The sequence below is a fragment of the Canis aureus genome, chromosome 14 (assembly GCF_053574225.1).
Source record: "Canis aureus isolate CA01 chromosome 14, VMU_Caureus_v.1.0, whole genome shotgun sequence".
NCBI lineage: Eukaryota > Metazoa > Chordata > Mammalia > Carnivora > Canidae > Canis > Canis aureus.
The window spans coordinates 49,509,458-49,533,307 of record NC_135624.1 but is presented as its reverse complement, the minus strand read 5'-3'; the positions used below and the strand labels follow the sequence as shown (position 1 = coordinate 49,533,307).

Here is a 23,850-nt window from a genome sequence, read left to right as displayed (position 1 = left end):
TCCCTGTCTCAAATACACTGACCTAGATTCCTTTTTGAGCCTTTCCTAGTTGATAAATTATTTTTAAGATAAGTGTATTTTTAAACAGCTGAACATTGAGCACCGAGGCTGTTTGAAAACCTCCAAGCATTTTAGGACAGAGTCTGAGTGGAAGAAGAGAGTATTGGTTTCAAATATTTTTTTAATATTTCTGAAACCAGAATCTATAAAAATAGGTCTTTTTTTTTTTTTTTTTTTTTTTTACCTTTTGTGCTTGAAAGCTATTTGTCATATATTCAGAGTTCCTCACTGTTCATTCGTGTAAGACAGGACAAATGTGAGATGCTTTTTACTCCAAATACAACCACGTGAATGGCTTTCTCTCCCTCCACTTTTTGTCACTTGGCCTCAGGCAGCAATTCTCTGCTCCTGCCAGAAGTATAGTCTGGATTTGGTTCATTTCCTTTGAAAGAAGTAGACAGGAAGTGTGAAATGATGCCAGCACAGACAACACTGGTCCTCAGTCACCCTGGCGGCTCGTTTCCCTCAGCCCCTCGTCTCCTCGCAGTAATATATATTCGCGAGGGAATCCCAAGGCACCACAGGGGGAAGAAGGGTGCCCTCAGATCTGTCCTCCCAGGTCCGCTCAACAGAGGTAATCACTGAGAGCAACCCCTTGTGTGTTTTTCCAGGGAAAGTCTACATCAGGGGTTGGCAAACTTTTTCTGTAAAGGGATGGAGTTTAGGCTTCAAGAGTCACATTCTGAGTTGCAAGTATTCGGTTCTGTCGTGGAGAGTAGCCATGGGCAATATGCCAATGGAGAGGCTTGGCTGTTCGCTCACAAAGACAGGCGGTGGACTGGGCTGCGGTTTGCTGGCCCCCGGTCCAGGTCTATATGTACACACACACACATAGCATACACACTACTGTGTACCATGATTTTTTTTTTTAATCTTAAGAATACACTTTGGGTGTTATTTCACATGGGCATATATCAAGCTGTGTCTCTTCTCTATGGCTGAGTAGTGTTCTGTTATCCAGATGTATCATAGTCATTGAACCAGTTCCTATGAGTAGTGAACCCTCAGTTGTTTTCCATCTCTGCTTTCACAAACGATGCTGTCATAAGACCTCATAAGGGTCATACAGGGGTAGCCATTGCACTAGTGTGGTGTCCACTAGCCATCGAGCTCGTTACAGAAATTACAGAGCATCTGCACAGCCGTGTGGCAGGCTATAAGATTACTGGGTCACCCTCTTTTGGACTGAGTAGGCTTCACATCATGTTGGTGAGCATCGAGAGGTGGTGTGGACAAGCGCAAGGCCCATCTCAACCTTTCCTCTGTATACGTGGCTTGTCCTTTTTCACCTGATTTTCCTTTCGTTTTTTTTTTTTTTTTAAGATTTTATTCATTTAGGAGAGACAGAGAGAGAGAAAGGCAGAGACACAGGTAGAGGGAGAAGCAGGGAGTCTGATGTGGGACTCAATTCCAGGACCCTGGTATCACTCCCTGAGCTAAAGGCAGATGCTCAACCACTGAGCCCCCCCAGGGATCCCTTCATCTGATTTTCAAAAGAATTATTTGGGTTCTTCCAAGCATGTCTTTACCTTTTGTTTTCACATCTTGCATTCTCTTGACTCCTTTCAACTGTTTATTTCCCTTTGTTTCCTCTGCTTACTCTGGTCTGCCCTCCATGTTCATTACTATGGCTTGTCCTTTCCAGCTTCTACTTTCATTTTGGTGGTGGCTTTTATTCTTCCCTTCTTTGTCTTTCTACTGTCAGTTCGTTTCTTCTCTTGTCTCCTATCTTCCTGGAAATCTTACATCTCTGCAGGGATCTCTGGTTTATAGAGGAATTGTTTCAGGACTATTTTAAATTCACGGTCAGGTGGTTGGGTTATAAATTTCATTTTCTCTAGAAGCATTTCACTCCTGTGGCAGCATTTTTCTGGCAAGTGGTTTCTGTGTTGCTGTTTTCACTGTTCCTTTCCGTTTTTCTGTTGTCCTGAGTGTCTGCTTGCTAGTTCTTTTTAAATCTCTGAGTTAGGTCAGTTTTTCCTGGAGCAGCTATTGGCTGGAGGTTCACAAGGAGGAAGGAACCAGGGCCATCTTCCAAGTGGCAGAAGCTTCTCTTTATGACACAGGGTTGTGTTGCTTTACTTCTCTCAGACCAAGATCAGCAGTTCAGGTGCATCCCTTCCTCCAGCCAGGCTACTCCCTGGATGTAACGGGTTATCTTGTTGGGGTTCTCGTTGCCTCACTCGTGCCCTCCTTTGCGAACACCAGCCTGCCTGGCTCTGGTAGTGCCCTGTGGGAGTGGGTGTCCTGCCTGAGTGGGCCGCTTCCTGCAGGCCTCAGGGCTCCAGCTGCGGGCACCTACTCTTCCACTGCCTCTGGCAGTTGGTTCTCCCTCAAATGCCATGACCCAGTTTTGTTTTCAGATGGAGTTTGCATTTCTGTTTCCAAGTCTCCTAGTTGCCTTTACAGTGATTTTTAAAAGCAGAAGGGGAAACATAAGGTTTACTCTGACATTTTGAAACTACAAGTATGTCCATCCTGGCATTTTTCAGACATCCTTAATACTCCATTATGTCCCTGGATCAGGCCCTCAGCTGGTATCAGGATGCGAGTACTCAGTCATAACACTGCTACAATTTTTAAGGATGGGAATATCCACTCACATCTCTAATCTTGACGGCAGAGAGGTTCAAAGACCCCAATTGATGCAATACCATTGGCCTAAAGGTCTCAAGACATTTGGCATGACTGACGTCCTAAGAATTTCAGGCCATTTATCATACCTCGGCAAAAGTTACTTGTCTGAACTGCTATAGACTGAGCCTGAAAATAGATATTTTTGAAAAAAATTCACCAGGGCATTTCCCTCCAAGTTATACATTTACTCAAAAACATTTTCCCCTTTTGATGAACAGATTTTGAGGAAACCTATTTGCCCTAAAGTAGGATCCAGTCAGTTACCTAAGATTCTCTACCAATGAAGAAAAGTGGTATCAGGTCTAGAAACAGGAAATCCATTTCTAGGACATTGTAATCATGCCCTCGGGTACAGTCCAACACACAGAAAGAATATACATGAAGAAGATAGTGTTCATACCCTGAACCAGTGGCTGCCTGTCTTCAACCAGTGGGTGTCAGATATAAGCAGTAGCAGAGAGAGTAAAAGTGGGTGATAAAGGACATTGCAAATATATCTCACCCTTATTAGTGGTGCCTTCTGTGCCGGGAGTGACCCCTGGGCAGCAGCTCCAGATACTGTCTCAAAGCTATACAGATTACCAGGTGCCATTCAATTGAAGGGGGTGGGGGGGTGCAGAAATCACTAAAGACCTTCTGCTTTGTTTTCTACTGGCTTGCAGGCCCAAACTCCACATCTGGAAGTCTTTCAAAACATGCTGTCATCTGGACTAGTATGACTAGAGGAGAGATGAGTTAATATGTATTACTGTTATGCAGGCAGAGGGTGCTTTGGGAACGACTTTAGAGTGAATTAGTGAGAAAAGTGGCAACATTTTTTTACCAACCTCTTTAACGTTTGGCTTGAACAAAAGATAACTGGATTCTCCCATCTACTTCTGCATTCAGTCTGTTGCCAGGTCACCTATTGTATGTCCTCTGAGCTTAAATGCTTATTAGAAAATAAAATTTTTTTAAAAGACAGATCATCAGATCATGTCTCACTCTTAGATAAAAGCATTTTTTCACCTCTACACTCCCTGAAAGGTACATATTTTTGAGAACCCCACTTTGTTAGTGTAGGGGCTCAGTGAAATTTTGAGGTCCTTTGAGAAAAGGGGAATCTTTGAAGGAGATGGAGAAGGAACAGCCAGTTGAAACAGAAAAATATAGCTTCTTGAGCAACCCAAGACTTCACCATAGTCCTTAACATGGAGTTGATCTTTGAAGTAACCATAATTTTTTTATTGGAGGAAAATTACTAAACTCCTTGCTATTCTTTAAACTATGCCAACTCTCCTTCAATGAGGCCTAAATTTAGAGAATGAGTTCAGAATAGGAAAAAAGTTCACATTTAGAATTTAAAGTCACTTAATATTTCAAAGGTAAATCCTCAACATTGTCAACCAAAGCCAGCTTCCACATTTCCCAATGGGGAGTGAAGTAATTCAGCTTGAAAAAAACCAATGCCCCAGTACACATTGGTTCCAACTAACCAAACCAAGGTCTGACTTTGAAAGGGTTCAACTTACTGAGTTCTTGAAGTTGAAATACTCCAAAGGAAGGAAAGCACCTAGTGCAAAAAATACTAGTAACACTGCTAGCCACTTGAATGCACAGCCAGAGGGCAGGGTTTTTACCTGTTCTGTTCACCGATCTACCAAGTGCCTAGAGTGTGGTACACTCAATAAACATCTGCTCAAAGATAATCCAAACCAACACTTTCTCTCCAATATCAAGAGTCTAGGAAAATAGATACAATTTGTAACTCAATATTAAAAATTTTATACTAGAACATAATAAATTTTAGATGCTGAGGTTTACAGCTTATCCACATGAAATAAAATACCCAATAAGGACCAATGTAAAGTCCAAGGTGATACTTAATATAAAAACTCAATGGACAATGGAAGGGGAAATACTTGTTTCAAAGTATTGTTCTATGTACCCATTTCTGTTTTAAGGAATCATGGCTGGGAAGTATTAAGATAGATATTTGCTCATGACCTTGGGTAAGAATCAGCCAACTCATGTGCTTTCCTTTAAATATTGAGCATAGGAATGTAATGCTCTGGTGTTTGGAGAACTGCCAATTACCTGCTTTGTGTATGAGCAGTCAGTGAACCATTATGTAAAATATGGTATCTCCTACAAGATGAATTTATTACTGACATCAAATCGGTGAAATATAGCTGATGAATATTTTACAATCAAAATAGTTGCTTTATTTAATGAAAATCATTTTTCAGCTATCAGTGAGACTGATTATAAATTATTTGTGACAAGAGATACAAAACAAAATCGAGTTGAACTTCACGACTACTTTTTAAAGTTATCCCCCAAAGCCAAAGCTTATTTCAAGTTGCAATCAGCAACACCATGAAAAATCATGTTACATGGATTATCAAGTGACAAATGTAAAGACCAACTACATCACTTAACAAAACCTTTCATGAGACGTTTTATTGGTTTTTCAAAAAGCAGTTACTATTTTAAGGTACAGCTTATAAACAAAACAATCCTATCTTGAGTTTTACCAGTATGAAAATGCCGATTTTCTTCCAAAACCAGTTCCTGAACTGGGGGATTTTAGTCAAATCCAGTTCCTGACACCACCACCACCCGTCATAACTGTAACAGTTTACACTTGGCTTGTACCTATATGAACATTGATCCAGCTGCCACTGAATTATATTGTTTCGTCTTCTACCTTAGGTGAAGATTCTATTCACTTACGGAAGACCTGTGGCCTCTCCTTCTCCCATTCCTTCTGTAACTTCCTATTCAGTTTACTATTTTTTTCTCCATTATGAATAATTCTTATCTTTAAATGTACCTCAATTTCCATTCACCTTATGCCTGCATGCTCCTCTATAACCTATCAAACACATGAAACTACATTTAAACTGGTGTTTTTTGAAAGTCAAAACTCTGGCAAATGCATTAATTATTAGGGTTATGTTTAATTTTTTTTCCCACTGAGATTAATCATTTAAAGGATTTTTGCTTTCATTATATTCACAAGTAAATAAAGATATGATATTGCTAAGTATGTTTGAATTTGGTTCACCAATAAGGATTTAGGCCTATGCAACTTGTTTAATATAAATTGAAGCATTAAATCTTTAAGCCAAAAATATGATTATCTTTCCCAGTAAACATGTAAGCAGAATATAATAATATTTTTTAAAGGGTGTTTGGTAATGGAAAATAGTTCAACTAGAAAAAGCCTGCTAATAGCACAAAGGTCACTTGGCTATGACAGTTTTGAGTTAAGACCCCCTCCACTATTTAGCCTGAAAAAATGTCAATAAAGGGAATGGGAGATGAATCATAATAATTATTTAGAGTTCAACCTAACTGCAGATATACTGCTTACACACTCTATTTCAGGTACCTGTATAACTGTAAAGATGTTATATTACGAAGAAACACAGCTGGAAGTCTGGGCTTCTGCATTGTAGGAGGTTATGAAGAATATAATGGGAATAAACCTTTTTTTATTAAATCCATTGTCGAAGGAACACCAGCATACAATGACGGAAGAATTAGGTAATAATGACTACTTATTAACAATATTTTGTTTTATATATGCAAAAGTTTGGCCCCATTAGAAGTAACACATGTATTATATACTGTGTTTTATCGGTAAGAAAAACATAGCATTCAATTTCTAAGAATTCTTTGGTCCCATACAGCAACTTCCTAGGCTTTTAGTGTCCTTTCTAACTTCTAACAGAAGCCGAATAGAGTTTGCAGAATTTAATTAGAAATTTATGTAATTAAAATTGACAGATGGAGCAAAAACTAAGACCACCAAATACACTTGCATTGACTTCAGCTATGGATCAAAATGTTAATCATGTGGTGTTTTATGTTCTTTAGATGCGGAGACATTCTTCTGGCTGTCAATGGTAGAAGTACATCAGGAATGATACATGCTTGCTTGGCAAGGATGCTGAAAGAACTTAAAGGAAAGATTACTCTTACTATTGTTTCTTGGCCTGGCACTTTTTTATAGAATCAGTGATGGGTCATAGGAAAACAGAAAACTACAGATAAGCTAAGTTGAAACTATGTATTTATCTTGTCAATTTTTATATTTAAAGGATACACTGTAAAAATGTAAACTCTTGTCAGGAAAAGTATGATCCAATGAAAGCCAATTACACCTCAGAAAATGTAATACTCAAAACATAAATCTGAATAGCTTTTATTCAGTGTGGAAGATTTCTCATTACTCCACAACTTTAAGTTTATATTTTTCTATTCATTAAAAAGATCTTAAAAGGCTGAGATCATTTGTATCCCCCCAGTGGATTCAAATCCTACAATTAAAAATTTAGTATATGCTGAGGTCTGTAATGGGTATATTACGGGCATTTAGAAAAACAATTTACAGCCAGAGGATTTTAAAAGTGCACTGTTGAAAATGTTCATCAAATGAGAAATAAATATTTTTCAAATTATGGTTGTCTTTTAGTATATGACATTAAATTCATTTCAATTATCGCTATTTAAAGGATCCTAGTAATTCATTCTTTCAAAACCATGTTGTTACCACCACTGACAAATACATCCTAAGGCTTATCCCTAAAAACGCTCACAGAATTATAAACGTGTATTCTTAGATTTAATAGGAAAGGACTAATCTAAAGCTCTTGTCTTTTCTTTCACAACTAGCTAGTAACTGTATAAAACCTCCACATACTGCTCAACCAATGAGCTTTGGAAAAAGCATCAAGAAAGGCCAAACCAGCTTGACCCCAGCTCATAAACAGCCATGAGACAATTCAAGTTTGTGTCACAGTGACGCGTGTTTGTCCACGTGCCTGCTATAAAAACTACCCTTAGGGCAAGTTATTTTGCAGACACCAGCCAAATGCCTTTAGATTTTACTAATTTGGATATAAAAGTTCCCTCTTTAGTTATACCATGAACCCAAATTAAGAACACTGAAAACCTATCAAAAAGTTGTGATATCAAAACTGTATACGAGTACTTTAATACAATAAGCAAGAGTGCCACAGCAGTATTGATAAAGACTACTTTTAATCTCAAGACCCAGAGGTGCCCTTTTGCAGTGCAACCTCTTGAGACTGGTATTTGATTAACTCAAGAAAACTATGGCCAAGGTGAAACCTTAACCTTTATCAGATACTGTGTGTGTACATAGCTCTTTAAAATTCCCTGCTGAGTGACTCATTCACATTACTTTCTTGGATATAAGTCATTGCTGTCTTTATTTTTTTAAATATTACAAGACAAAGATTTTTAACTTAACATGAAAAATTTACTCTTTTATTTTGAGAAAAAAGTTAACTTTTCATACTAACAGAACAAGATTAAAAGTAAATTTCTTAAACATTATCCAGAAAAATAACAAGATTTATGGTACATTTCTGGCCCTAATATACACAACAGGCCATAGCCATGCCTACTCAGCAGGTGCAGCTTCAGTGCTCTCCTGTTCAGGGGCAGGCTCACTGCCTGCTTCTTTTCCTTCTTTGCTTCTCTTAGATTTTTTGTGCTTGTGTCTCCTGTGACTGTCTCCTTCTTCACTTTCATGGCGACGTCTACTGTTACTGAAAAGGAAAAAAAGTTGTGTTAAGTACACACGAGATAAGAAATATCAACCTACTATGTCTAAGTTGAATTCCCAATATAACACTGGGTTTTAAATGAATTCTTTTTCTCAAACACACTTTGAGGAGTAACCAGTTATGTGACTTTTATATGGAGATTGTATGTACAGTATAGGTTCACCTGCACCTGATATTATCCTACATTCTCAGAGCCCATATACTTTATCCTGAAAAACTATTACAAATTAGAAACTGAAGCACTAAATCGGAACAGGAAATACTTTCTAGAACTGATCCTAAACCAACAAACAACAGGCATACAATTTTAGACTATGAGGCCCTGATTTTTCTTTAAATATTAGTATTACTGGTTCATAGGCTAAATAAACCCCTCTCCCAACAAGACAGTAATAAGTCCATGAGTACTAAATGAGGTCTTTTTAGATTTAAAAATCTTTGATGAGCCTATAAGCAACCAACTACTTCAACACATTACTCTTAATCTTCCAATTAGGAACACATATGCTCTACTAGTTATTTGGAGAGGTTTTTAACTTTTTGCAGTCAAATCAATTTCTCTGAGCTTCAAAGTGATTCACTATAAAAGAACAAACCTTCGAGAGGACTTATGTCTGGTTTCCTCCTTCTCTCTGTGTCGTCTTTCTCTGTGTCGTTCTTCTTTCTCTCGACTTGCTCTGTGGCGCTCATAGCCTCTTTCTGCATACTCCCTGTATCTGTATCGCTCTTCATCACTGAAATTGGAATAAAAACTTTTCATGACAACTGGACTGTTTAATTCTGAATAACTTCAAACTACAAGGGATGTGATCTGAGTCCAAACCAGAAGACCTCACACTGTTATTAGCATCTTATACAGAATAGGTGCAAAATATTTATTGACTTGAGAAGAAAACAATGCCATTCCCAACTAGCACTACATCTAATATAAAACATGTAATAATTACACGTTAGAAGTCCAATTTTATTTTGTGCTTTCAGTTGTTACGGAGTAGAAATTATATATACCAGTTTTTTTTTTTCCTTCCAAGAACTGGGAGCTATAACAGATTTAAATTTTAATCAGCCTCATCTTCTTTTATTCCTTTTAAAATTAAAAGCATGTTTGTATATCTTCGATTTCTAACCAAAATTCTTTTAGAATCTTTGTGTGCTTAAGATTTTATAAATAATAAAAATATTCAATTCACAATGGCTAGAGAGTGTAAAGTAGATGAAGGTGCTTAAGTTTTTCAATCACATGAAGAGTACATGCTTCTAAGGAATAGATACAGACATAAAGACAGGGACAGCAGAGCAACTTCTACAATATCCACACAAAATGCAGGAAAACACTACCCGTGGACAAACTTACAGTCTGACATACTATAGGAGAATGTGTGTGTGGCTAGGGATGGGGGGATTCACATGGCTGACAGCAACAAGTGCATATACCTAGGCTGCACTTCCATTTCCTGATTTTGGATAGAATGAACTGCCGAAACAGGGACTGATGGCTAGAATTAGACGGTAGTCTTTTTTTTTCTTTTAACCTCCCTAGATCTATCCTCTCTTCATGTCTCTTCACTTATATTCTTCTCTCCATCTTTCTCTTAATTCTTCAAGCCTTTTTTTTTTTTTTGGAGGGGGGGGTGTTTCAGCACAGAAGTCAACAATTTCCATAACCTGCTATCAGAAACTCAGAAATAAATATTTATCAGAAATAAAGAGCTTCGGTTTCTGGAAAGATCTAATATAAGTCAGTAATCTGCATGACGCATCATGATGTTAAGACATTTGAGTAAGACAGGATACAATATCAGGTGAAGCCATATAAAAGAGAAAGCTTAATTATCATCTCCTACCAAAAGCAGTGATTCAGTAGTGCTATACCTAACAACGCCTACTGCTGAGCAAGTTTTCACTGCCTGAAATACATTACACATTTACAAATTTTACTTAAAGTATACCTATTTATATATACACATATGCCTGTATGTGTATCTGTGAATATACACATTTTTCTAACCATAAATATGTACTTTTGCATTTGGACATTGGAAGCATGTCACCTGAAATGCAATGTGTTAGGACAAGCAGTACAGAGTAGACCAAGGATCACAACCTGATTCTACTAGTGACTATGTGTGACCTGGGTAAATTACTTAACCTTTCTGAACCTTAGCTTTCTCATCTGTAAAACTGGCAACAATCATTTTCAAGGTTGTTGGTGAACTGGCAGTAACAGTTATAAAGTGCCTGGCACAGTAGTAGGCCCTCAATAAGTGGCAACTAGCAAGCAGGCTCCCCAGGTTCAGTCAACTGAATGCTAGATTTTTTAGAAGCAGACCCTTTCTGTAAAGGTGACTGACTCTCCAGTATCATTTCCAAAAATAATTACTATGACAAATGAGTATTATCATGAATAGTACCCTTATTAAAAAAAGAAAGAGGCCTCTTTGTAACAGATTTACAAATTGGGTTTACATAAAAATAAATAAGGTTGATTATCTCAATCTGTCATTTATAACCCTCTTTCCCCTCTCACCCTAATACCAATTCTTGTTAGCTGTGATGCCTTTAAGATTCTGAAGACGGCCTTATGATGATAACCATACTAGAGAAGTGATATAAGATTGAGCCTTATACACAGAACATATGAAGAGGCATCCTTCCATCACCTTCTCTGATACACAGCTGCAGCACAGAGGTTTCTCTGGGCCTGGAAATCATTACAGCTCATTTCAAACATCCTACAATGACTAACCTTCTTGCTGGCCCACACTTAAGTGGCCTAAAAACCAGATGTTGAAACAGGTCTATGATTCCAAAACAATGACCTTGTAATTTGTAACACAACACATACATATGACATACTGCAAAATGTCAGTCTTTAGAAAAAATGGCCCTTACTTATACTTCCCTCGGATTTCCCAGAGAACACTATTCCTGGGATAATTCAGAAAAACACAAAATTCCTCTACCTTATGCCCCTCTGGCTTGAACTTTTAGTCAGATTTAGGAAAACATGGATTCCTAATGCCCTACAACTTAGCATTCTGAAAATCAAATATGGTTTAACCATTAACACTTTTAGTTTCCATAAAAATTGAGTAGCATTTGTGTGTGTGACACTAAGAATCTGAATTTAGCCTCAAATATTCTATAAATATCTATGCAAAGAAAATTTATGAAGTCTAGCCAAGCAATTCATTTTAGTCTTCTTTCCTATCAAGTTTACATTCAGCATCTTAAGTTGTGAACATGTATATTCTAGAGATAGCAGTGCTATCTCAAAAATATCCATTTGAACTACATTAGAAACAATTCAACTTTCTGAAAGTATGCTCCTGAATTTAAAAGAATCATGCACTATGTGGCTACAGTTAACAGCACATATAGTACCACAGAAATACAAAACCTATACACATACATACACACACTTATGTATCATACCTTTATACTTATTTATAGTCAGTAAAATTTTATCAGATGCCTACAATGTATAAGTCATTATTAGCTATAGGAGGGAAAAACATTAATAAATCCTATTGTTTCTTATGCCACTTTTTTTTTTTTTTTTTTTGGTAAAATTTCAAACTACTAATCAGACCTAGTCACCTTGATGATGATATGTGCTTAAATTGTAAGACTATTGTATGAAATTTCTGTATCCTCAGCACACAGCTCTGTACCTGGTACGTAACAGGGATCAGAAAATGTCAGTTACGTGAATAAATGAACTGTCTCCCCCAACCCATAAGAAAGTACATAGGGAACAATAAAGAAAATGAAAAGTAAAAGATTTTTAAACTACCTAATTCCAAGACCAGAAAAGATTTTAAGTAATCTCAACCACAGGTTCAGTACACAGAATGGCTCTCTACCATGGTCTTCATTTCTCTGTGTCCATTTCCTAATCTGCCACTGTCAAAATTTAGAGAATACCTAAGGACCTTTTTGGATTAAGAATGCTGTAAGAACATGATCACATCTAATACAAAAAACACTGCCTGAATCAAGTATATGCTCACATCCTGAATTTATACATTATTCATTTCATTTAGCAAAATTAGAAAACTGTCTATGTACCTTACATTTATTTATCTCATCTATTAAAAGAGGTGGTATAAAAAAGTTCTGTGACTCGTCTCATTCTATATTGTGATGGTATCGAGACTGATATGTTAACGAGATGCCAAAATTATTGCTTTGTTGGTCATAAAGGTTGATTTCTATTAATTTCAAAATCTGCTTAGCTAACAGTTTTACTCAACAGCTTTCAAAACTGTTTCTTCTGTACTATATTCATCTTCCTCCTCTGCAATGTATAAGTCATTTTATTCACTGCATGCCAGGCATTATTGTACAAAGTGCTGAGAATACAGAATGGAAGATGGTGGTCAATGCCCTTACACAGGCTTGCTAAGAAACACAGGTTTGGTTTTTTTAAAAATTAATTGATTAATTTATTTATTTATGACAGACACAGAGAGTGAGAGCGAGAGCGAGAGAGAGAGAGGCAAAGACACAGGCAGAGGGAGAAGCAGGCTCCACGCAGGGAGCCCGACGTGGGACTCGATCCCGGGTCTCCAGGATCACGCCCTGGGCCGAAGGCGGCACGAAACCGCTGCGCCACAGGGGCTGCCCCAAGAAACACAGGTTTTAAAGAAGATACATTAAGTATTTAGGAACCATGCGAAGGAAATAATTCAACTTTCATTTGAATTCAGAAGAGCTCACAGAAGACAGACATGAGCTGGACCCTGAAGAATCAAGTGAGGCAGAGAGGAGAGGAGTAACATGAACAAGGATGTATGAAACAATAAGGAATTTTCAAAAAAGCAATCTGCTCGGCGTAGCTAAGACGGGGGTGTATACTGGCTTGAGGGAGAACTGAGGTTAAAATGGAGGAGGGTGTAGGCTCAGCATGGAATCCACCTAGGGACTCTCTCCCCTCTGCACCCCCAACGCACACTCTCTTGGCTCTAGAATAAAATAAATAAATCTTTAAAAAAAAAAGTCAGAAAGTGTAGTGACCTGGGGACGTGTGGACCATAAGAAAAACTGAATTATTCTCGAGGTCAGCAGTACTTGCCAGTACACCACAGCAGGATATAAATTCTTTTCAGTGGCACAAAAAGTTTTAGGGAACCAACTTCCAGATTCACAACTTCCTTATTTATCTTTCTTAAATCTGAACTGCTTAATGATATACCAGCAGGTAAAACATGACACTTCTCCAGCCAACCTCTTTTCTTATCATCAACTTTCCAGCCCTTTACAAAAGGCATTCCTTTCACCAATTTTACTATGATACATCGACTCAGGGTGTGTAAACCATCAGGGCTTTAAAAATATTTAATTTAAAATATTAATGTCAGATCTGTTTTATTTAAGAAACAAAAAAGCTTATATAAGGTTCTAGGTCTTCCTGTATTATACATTTTTCTGTCAAAGATAAACTATGGAGTAAGAAATGGGAGTATTCTGTGTCCTGGGATGTTCTAACTTCAGGTACATTGTCAGTGTAGTAGAAGTCCTAACAATTTTCCTTGACCTAGTTCAAACAAACAAACAAAAACAAAAAACCCCACACAAGTCCCTTTGAAGGGAAACAAATCAAAGTGTTGAGGGACAGCACCTTATATTAAGTGAAGAGAAAAATGAAATCAGACCTCCCTGATAAAAACAGAGTGTGATTTGGTTGTCAGGCTTGACAATAGCTGTCTTTTACCAACTATGTTATATGGTAGCTATTTTCCATAAATGGAATGGGGAAAAAAGACAACTCATGAAAATAAATATTTAACACACATAAAGATGTTTTATTTTTTATGGATTTTTTGCAAAGATCTATTAAAATTAATCCTTTCTGAGCATATTAAGTTAAATAAGATGCAGCTAAAAGAATAGAAACAGTAACAAGTCTTGGTAAGACTTCTGGTGTTCTTCCATGAAAACCGGGAAAACTAGATTTTAATTCCTTAATGTACTGGATTGAATTGTATCTCCCTCACAAAAATGATGTTCAAGTCCTAACCCTCCATACCCATGAATGTAACTTTATCTTGGAAACAGGGTCTTTGCACATGTAATTAAGAGGTCATATTGGATTTGGCTGCCCCCAATCTAACGACTGCTAACCTTATAAACAGAGGGAAATTTGGACACAGACACAGAAGGGAGGATGCAATATGAAGACAAACACATCAAGGATCTCTAACAACTATGAGAAGCTGTAAGAAAGCGTGGAATAGATTATCCATCAGAGCCTATCAAAGTGACCTAACTCTGCTGACCCCAGTATCAGACTTCTAGCTTACATCATAACTGCAGAGAGACAGTATCTGTCGTTGCAGACTGCCAGTCTGTGGGACTGTTACAGCAGCCCTAGGAAACAGTTACACTGAATAACAAATACTTTCACAAATCAGGTTTCCAATTCTCTGCTTTCAACAAAGTCGAGTCGTGGTTGATAGGGCTGACAGATCCTTAGAAATAATTTTAAATATAGGTTAACTGTCATTCTGATGTATCACTGAATCTAAAGGTGCTCAAATAAGTAAACGACAGAGCCACAACAAAATTCCATCTTTTCTCATTTAAGTATTTTACTTGAACAAGGTTTCTCAGTGCTTACATCACTGTATATATTTTTAGAAGAAATGTAATTAATGGCAAAGTCTGTTTTTTCCTACCAATAGTAATATTCACTCACGGAAACAAGTATTAATTGGGGATGGCGAAAGGTCCTCCATAACATTAAAGGATGAAGTTCCACTGAATTATTTTCAGAAGTTGCATTATCTTCATATATAAAAATGAGTAATAATTAAAATCAGGGAAAACATTTTTAAAAATACTTAATCTAACGGTCATACACTTTTTTAGTATTTAAACTTACCACAGGTATGCTGCAGGAAAGAGGATGGAATTATCAACTAAAATAACTTATTCAAGAATAAAAATATTTTACAGTAGAAAAAATTCTTTGGGGGAAATGGTTCAGAAATAAGAATTCAAAGAGAAATGCAAAATTTCTGACTGTTAAAGACAGCCTGTTATATACATTTTTAAAAAATGGATGATGATGTTTAGCAAATCACTATAATGTTCTTAACCCACTGGATGAAGAGTAATGATTTTATTTTAAAATTATAATATTCATAATACACTGGAAATTATGTCTCTATTGCCAACTATTTAAACTTAAGATGAAAAATTAAGATGGAAAGATAAAAATTTCAAATTCTTTTAAGGAAGAGATGAATAAATTCAAGACTGTTACTTTACATAATGGAAAGCCTTTATGAATTAAATAAGTCTTGACGCTTTTAAAATGGTTATCTCCTAACTACTCTGAAAGCAATTCTTTCCCAACTGAATTATATTTTCCATCCTTACACCAAATGTAAACTCTGTGCATATGAAACACAAGTGTACAAATTCCCACACACTCAACAAACCTGTTAAAAACACTTGGCGTAGGACTATGATCCCGCTCCCGCTCTCTTTCTCTGGTGCGTTCTCTTTCTCTGTCCCGATCACGGTCTCGCTCTCGGTCTCTGTCTCTGTCTCTATCTCGGTCTTTCTCTCTTCTTGAATAATAGTCCCACTGCTTGCTGGTATCCACAAGACTGGGCCACGAAGGAGCAGAACCAGGAAGGTGGGGAAAGGCAACTAAAGAAAACAATTAAAAACAAAAGTTACAGCACTTAAAAAGAGAAAGAGCAAAACAACAACAAAAAAACCAACCGAAAAAGACCAAACTCCCATCAAAAATGCTTCAGTAGATTATAATAGAAACCTATTTTATAAATAGAAAAGAGAAGTAACATATGGTGAATACCCACAGTTTAGGGTAATATCCAGAAGCAAACCTTAAAGACTTAATATATAAAGAATCATTTGGCAAGGTGAACAAATCAGAATTAAATACACCACAAACTTTCTGACCAAAAATGAAAACCAGATATCTTCAAAGTGCTGAGAAAAAGTAATGGCCAACCTAGAAATAGGTACTCAACAAAATCAAATCTCAAGAATAAAACAAAGACATTCACAGATTTAAAAATGAGAAGTTTGAGATCCCTGGGTGGCTCAGCGGTGTAGCGCCTGCCTTCGTCCCAGGACATGATCCTGGAGTCCCGGGACGGAGTCCCACATCCGGCTCCCCGCGTGGACCCGGATTCTCCCTCTGCCTGCCTGTCTCTCTCTCACCCCCCCCCCATAAATAAACAAACAAACAAATAGAATTTTAAAAATGAGAAGTTTTAACAGACCTGACCAAAAAAACTTCTATGAGATATATACATAATATATTCCAAGAATAACCACTAAAATAATAGAAACAAAATATATAATTTCAAAACAACATAAGGAAAAACAGAATTTAAAAAATCACTTGAAAAACTCAGTTCAAAAAGACTTGGAAAAGATGGGGGTTGGAGGAGATAAGTTTAATTAGTTCAATAATCACAATAATTCAAGAGATTGAATTCACCAGTTAAATGATAGAGTTTGTTGATTTGTACTTTTAAAAACTCTAAAAACCAATAAAAAAAATCCCTCTAACTATATTCTGAATATAGGAAACATAAACACACACAAAATGGCTGAAAGTAAAAGGAAGGGAAGAAAAGGAAAATATCACACCCCACACCACCCATCTCCACAGGAGCAGCTTGATTAATGACAAAACAAACTCACACCAACGGGTTACCTGGGACAGAGGGGATGCGGACAGGGAATTGAAGATGCAGCTCACCAAGCAGACAGAACAAACTAAGCTTCCAGGTGGTTAGCAACACAAGCTTTAATTTTTAGGGAGTAAAAACTAATATGAATATAGGTAGAAACAGAAAAATCCATCATCATGGAAAATTAACATACTTCTCTCAATTATTACCACTTGAAGCAGACAAAAGAGTTCACTACAGATATAGAAGATTTGAGCAAAACACTTTTAACAGGGTTGATTTAACGGACATAACACAGAATATTGCCCATAATAGCTAAATAAATAATAATCATTCTTCTCAAGCACGTATGAAACATAAAACTATATGGCATGCTTTCATAGGATAAGTATAGTAGACACCATAATCTCCATATATTTCAAATTAAAGATATATTTTTGAAAACTCAGGGGTCAAAAATATAATAAATTTCAAATCATTTAGGAACTGAGCTTAAAAATAGGACATATCAAAAGCATAGAGAGCAAATTGTTCTGGGGATAAATTTAATCTTAAAAAACACTACATTAGAATAGATGGAAAATTAATGAGCTAAAGCTTCCAAAACTTAAGAACTTAGACACGAACAGAATAATCCAACAGAAAGGAGATAATGAAAATAAAAGCTACCATTTAGGAAAGAATCTCACAATTAAAAAAAAAAAAACCTGAAAGGTGGTTTTTAAAGACTAGACAAATTAAACATAACAATATTCTGACAAGATTAGGAAAAAAAAGAGGCCACATCAACAATCAGAACCAAAAAGAAACTGTAACTACAGATGTTACTGACATGAAAGAAATAGAGAATACACTTTATCTCAATGCTAAAAGCTTAGCTGCAATGTACTAATTCCAAATAACTTACCAACAAGTGACTCAAGAATGAAAAAAAAATCTTGACTAGTCCCTTAACTATCAAAGATACTCATCAGTAATTTAAAACCTTCCCAAGAGACTAGCTTTTACAGGTAAGTTTTACAACTTACAAGCTATAGACCATCCTAATATTATATAAACTTCAAAGAATGGGAAAAAAAGATTATTCCCTAACTTATCCCATATGGCTTATATAACTTTAATACCAAAACCAGTTAAAGACAGTAGAAATAAAGAAAAAGCATAAGCTAATTTTACATATGAACATAGATGTCAAAATCCCAAATAAATCAGTGTTTTGTTTTGTTTTTTTAAAGATAACCAATCATGAACACGGCAGGTTTATCTCAGCAAATAAACAGTGGCTAAATGTTAGAAAAATTTAGAAATTTACCACATTCACAGATTAGAGAAGAAAAACATGATTATCTTGGAAAGTATTTGATAAAACTCAATATCCATTCACAGTTTAAAAGCCCTTGGAAACTTTCCTTGATCTGATACAGGACTCCATCAAAAAAAAAAAACAGCAAATGCCTAGTGGTAAATGTAAAAGAATTTCTTTAAAAAAAAAAAAGTCTTTTGCTTAGTATATATATGTATATTTATATATATATGTATAAATAAAACAAAAACCAATCCTATTTCTAATTACAAGTAATTAGAAATAGAACAGAAAGTTCAAATGACTATATCATTTAAAACAGCAACAAAAACATACGTACCAATGACTAAATCTAATCTAAGATATGCAAAAAGTACTTGGAGATAATTATAGCACTTAAATGAAATATATAAATATATTTTTAAATATTTTATTTATTTATTCATGAGAGACACACAGAGAGAGAGAGAGAGGCAGAGACACAGGCAGAGGGAGAAGCAGGCTCCATGCAGGGAGCCCGATGTGGGACTTGATCCCAGGTCTCCTGGGCTAAAGGCGGCGCTAAACCGCTGAGCCACCCGGACTGCCCTTAAATGAAATATATTAAAGAACATCTCCATAAATGAAGAGAGTCCTTCTTCATGGACTCAATGCTGTAAGATATGAATTTCACACAAACTGATCCAAGCATCAATGCAATTCCAACATGGTTTAGTTACAGCAAGGACTCTAGAGCCAGGCTGCATGGTTTCAACTCCTGATTCTGCGACTTATTGTGTGATACTGGGGACACCACTGAATTTTGCTGTTCTTCAATGTCCGTAAAATGGGAATAGTAACAGTATGTCTACTTTATAAGGCTGTCAAGACTACATGAGTTAACAGTTTTGTCTAAAGTAAGCATAATATAAATGTTAGTTATTAATCAAAATCTCAATACAGTTTCTCATGAAACTTCCAAAGCTGATGTTAGAATGAATATGCAAGAGCAATGACGCAAGAATACTTTTGAACCAGACTAAGTAGATAGATTTTGCTGAACAAGGTATCAGATTTACTACAAAATTCGTAATTAAAATAGTGTGGCATTATTAGCACAAGAAGAGTTCAACTAGTGAGTAGTCTAGGAAGCCAAGAAACAGATTCAGGAATACTTAAGAAACCTGATATATGAATGGATAGGACATTATGGATCTCTCAGAAGGACAGGCTATTCCACAGATGACATTGGCACAATTATATCTTTATAACAAAGGCAAAAATGCCTTTCACATGGCTTAACAACTGAAAAACAAAATTTGAAAACATTTTTTGGAAAAAAAATTTGAGATGGATAAAGTCACAGTCCTAATATAAACCCAATTAAAATGTAGTAGGACTTTACACGGCTAATGAAACATAAGAAAAAAATGGTATTTTCAATTTATTTGCCATAGGAACTTTCCCTGTTGCATGACTTGAGTATTATAACTATTTCTACTGTATACAGTATTTACATAGTCATAATAATAGAAGTATGATTTATTGTTTAACTTTTAGAATAAAAAACTTATCAGGGCACAGAGACTTTTGGTTATAGGACAGAATAAAAAGTATCTGTTTTCTTTAGAGATTTTTATTTATGAGAGAGAGAGGGATGGAGGGAGGGAGCAGGGGGTGGAGCGGGGGGCGGGGAGGAGGAGCAGAGGGAGAAGGTCAAGCTGACTCCACACTGAGTGCAGAGCCCAACGTGGGGGGTCAATCTCAAGACTCTGATATCAAGACCTAAGTTGAAAACCAAGAGTCAGTCAAACCAACTGAGAGCTACCCAGGTGCCCCAAATATAAAAGTTTCTAAGCAGAAGGATGGCTGACCAAAGCTGGGAGGCAGAGGGGGAAGAAGATGTGAGGGCTTGGAAATTTGCACAGTAACAGATGTAGATGGTACATGAATGAATATATATATAGAAGAACAAAAACAGTAGTATGTCACTGGTGGGGAAAAGAGAGTGGCAACATGTAAGCAAAATACGCATCTATCAGAGGAAGAGGGTAACAGATGGTATCTACAGTTATATAAATCAAGAAACAGGGTAATAGCTTATGTATGCATGCCATGCAGACCATCAGAAGAACTAAAAATCATCAAAAATGCTCTCTCTGCAGTTGATATTTCTACAAAGATTACTTAAAAAAAAAAGATTTTATTTATTTATTCACAAGAGACACACAGAAAGAGGCAGAGACATAGGCAGAGAGAAAAACAGGCTCCTTGCCAGGAGCCCAATGCAGGACTCCATCCCAGGACCCCGGGACCATGATTTGAGCCAAGGGCAGACTGCTCAACTGCTGAGCCACCCAGGCATCCCCAAAGATTACTTTTTATCTAGGTCTTACTTTACAAGCATAATCTTAATATACATAGCAGTATTTGAGGATACATTACAAAATTTTAAAATAAATTAACAAAGGTAAAACAGAATTACCAACAAAGCCAAAGATGTATCTATTACCTTTATTCCAAGGTTTTGATTAGGATGAAGAAAACTCGTAACTTTCTTCTCATTAATTTCTGCAATATGCTTTATAATCGTTATCACTAAAGAATTCCTTTATTTAAAAAAAAAAAATGCTTCTCCCTGAGAGAGGAGTTGGGTTTGGTAAAGAAAACTCTTGCTTATTGATTAAAAATTTGCACATACTACTTTGAAAAAAAGCTAAATGCTTAACTAATATTTTAAAAAATGAAATCTTCAGACACCTGGGTGGCTCAGTTAAGTGTCTGCAAACTTATGTTTAGTTTACTGTAGCCTTAAAACCTAGTACAATGCAAAGCATTTTTAAAATGAATGATCAAGAGATCTAAGCAGAAACAAGTATTAGAAATCCTTAGAATGGATTATGTTGTCAAGAGTGAATAGGAAAAGAGGACAATGATCTAGAAGAAAAAACAGCAAGGGAGAAAAAGAACAAGGTTAGTTGGATGCCCTGAGTTAAGAAACAAAAAGATTGAGAACAAAGACTGAGACAACTTGCCGACAAATCTTAAATTCTTTTAGGAAAGGGCAAAGTACAAATATCCCTCTTGTATCACTATTTGTTAATTTTTAAAAGTATATTTGATAAAAGAAAATTATTAAGTAATCCAGAATGTAAGACCTAGTTATTCCATTACTTAATATTTTTAAATTGCTCTGTAAGATAGTATTTTACACCATGGAAGTATGTTTTCATCGCTTTAAAATTACTTAAGTACTGGTTCAAACTGAATCTGGGCAACTGAAAATGCTTACCATTGCCATATGGAAAAGCACGTGCAGAACGACTATCGTAACCAGAGGAATGTCCACTGTTGAAGAAAAATGTATTTTTATTATGTGTTGCAAGTAAGTTCTAAGTTTTAATAATTTGGTACAAATGCAAAATATCAAGGCAGAATTATGACTTTCATTTAACCATCATATAATGATAAATCTTAATTCTGTAATTTTATTTTTTGATATAAAAAAACAGGCTTTTAATCTCAATATATATTAAACCTAATACCCACTTGTAAAGAAAACCATAGCTTGCCAGTACTATTTAATGTGAATAATCCAATAAATTCAGCTTGAATCCCAAGATAACAGAAACCTTGAGGCTAAAAAAGTACTTGGGAATTCACTAAAATTTAGTCTTAAAAAAATAGGTTTTAAGGATTCAGAAATTCAGCCCCACTGACAGAATAAACAATAATACTTTTTAACATTCTGATTGAGAAAAACATATATTTAACAAAGACTTAATACAATTAAATCCTTCTATTTTCCCAATTAAGATTGTTCTGAGCTTTATCATTTTTTTGAAAATTTTGCATGATTTGATGCTACTGATATAAAGTTCTCACAATTTTTCTAATATAATTTGGGTCACTTTTCAGAAATACATTATTTTCATGGAGTCTACTTGCTACTTAAGAGGAAACAGTAATAGCTACCATTTTTTAGTGATTTCTATGTGCCAAGAATTGTGCTGATGTGTTATATTCACTAGCTGCTTTAATCTTAACTCTATCAACCCCACTTAGTAAAAGGAAACTGAGTCTCAAAGAGATTATGGACCTTGCCTAGCAGCACGAAGCTACGGAATTCTGAAGTTAAAATTGAGCCAGGTCTGTGAGATTTCCAAAGCCTTATGTTGCTAAACACCATTCTGCCATCTACGAGGTAAATACTCTTTAGTACAGCATTCCAACTAACATAAACCAGAAATGCAGGACATAAAAAAGAAGGTTACTGTCATATAGAATGGATTCAATTTTCCTTTGAGGAAGTTGAGTTACAGCAGGGTCAAAAGGAATAAGGCAGCTTTTCTTTACTATGGTTCCTGATAATAACTGTCCTTACTTAATTCTAAAACAGACATGCATTATTCATTATTATCAGTCATCTACTTGGCTATCCCACAAAAATGACTAGAGCCAAGTTTTTACCAATCTAGGGGTTTCTTTAATCAGTGTATCCTAAATCAAAGCAAGACATTTCAAAAATACTGTCATTTGGTTTTCTCTGTCCTGTTTTGTTACAGAACTATATAGGTCCAACATATTATATAAAAGTAACTGGTATAGTTCTAGACTCATGAATTTAAAAAGGCAGGTACTATTTAATGTCTACAAAATTAAATCTTTGAAGATATTACCAAGATAAGCATAGGACTTTTCTGTCACAAGTCTACCAATGATAGTTTTACCCTATCCATACTGATTTACCTTTCTATTGTTGGTATAAGAGATGGAGGTGGAGCGCCTGGTGGAGGAGGAAAACCTGAAACATTCAATCATAAGATAAAAAAAGTTAATAGAATGTACATTTAGTGTCAAGTGTGAAACAAAGTTGCTGCGTATCACTAAATTTCTCTGGGGACATAACGTGCTTCTCTATGTTATAATGGACAGAAAAAAAATGGAGCTTAAACTTACAAATAGATTTTTTGAATAATAAAACTTTAAATGAACAGTCTGGTCTAATACACAGAGCACAAACTGGGAGTCAGGACACCCGGTCTTATTTTCAGCACCACACACAGCCCATTTTGTGAGTATGAGAAAGTTAATCTCAATGCCTTACCTTATCCATATATAAAACAGTAGTAGTGTTGCCACCAGATATGTTATACTTGAAATACTTTTGAAGAAAAGCAAATAAAATAGCATTTACCTCTTTCAAAAAATGTTTTTATTTTAGATGTATAGAAATGTCCTTAAAATATATAATTTATAAATAAAATCTTACCAGTAAATATATAAATGCTTAAGGCTGAGAACATCTACCATAAAATATGTTTTAAACAGCACAACCCTAAAGAACTATTTTACAGAAGGGCATATAATATAGTTTTTGGATTAGTTTAGAGAGAAAATAATTTGCACCTTTATATCATGAGGTCTGTATTCTCAATAGTTCACAATACCTAAATGAAATACCATAGAATATGGCTAAAAGGGACCTTAACAGTTAATCTACTCTGCACTTTCAAATTCAGATAGGCAATAAAGCATCCCAACAAAAGACTTTAAGATTCAACTTAAATACCTTATGATACCAATTCCTTATGATACCAATTCTTTC

At 35.8% G+C, this 23,850-nt stretch overlaps 2 protein-coding genes across 31 annotated transcripts in view; one reads left to right on the top strand and one right to left on the bottom strand.

The window, feature by feature from the left end:
- LNX1 (ligand of numb-protein X 1) overlaps positions 1 to 7,145 on the top strand; it is a 174,545-nt gene extending 167,400 nt beyond the window's left edge. For all 5 annotated transcript variants that reach the window (XM_077848001.1, XM_077848003.1, XM_077848000.1 and 2 more), the window contains 2 exons: positions 6,070 to 6,228; positions 6,562 to 7,145. In XM_077848001.1, the coding sequence (XP_077704127.1) occupies positions 6,070 to 6,228; positions 6,562 to 6,697 (295 nt within the window). In that variant the 3' untranslated portion in view covers positions 6,698 to 7,145. The remainder of the gene's footprint in view (positions 1 to 6,069; positions 6,229 to 6,561) is intronic.
- FIP1L1 (factor interacting with PAPOLA and CPSF1) overlaps positions 4,877 to 23,850 on the bottom strand; it is a 74,471-nt gene continuing 55,497 nt past the window's right edge. For all 26 annotated transcript variants that reach the window (XM_077848016.1, XM_077848024.1, XM_077848027.1 and 23 more), the window contains 5 exons: positions 22,992 to 23,046; positions 21,535 to 21,590; positions 15,728 to 15,941; positions 8,876 to 9,013; positions 4,877 to 8,261 (listed from right to left, as the gene is read on the bottom strand). In XM_077848016.1, the coding sequence (XP_077704142.1) occupies positions 8,114 to 8,261; positions 8,876 to 9,013; positions 15,728 to 15,941; positions 21,535 to 21,590; positions 22,992 to 23,046 (611 nt within the window). In that variant the 3' untranslated portion in view covers positions 4,877 to 8,113. The remainder of the gene's footprint in view (positions 8,262 to 8,875; positions 9,014 to 15,727; positions 15,942 to 21,534; positions 21,591 to 22,991; positions 23,047 to 23,850) is intronic.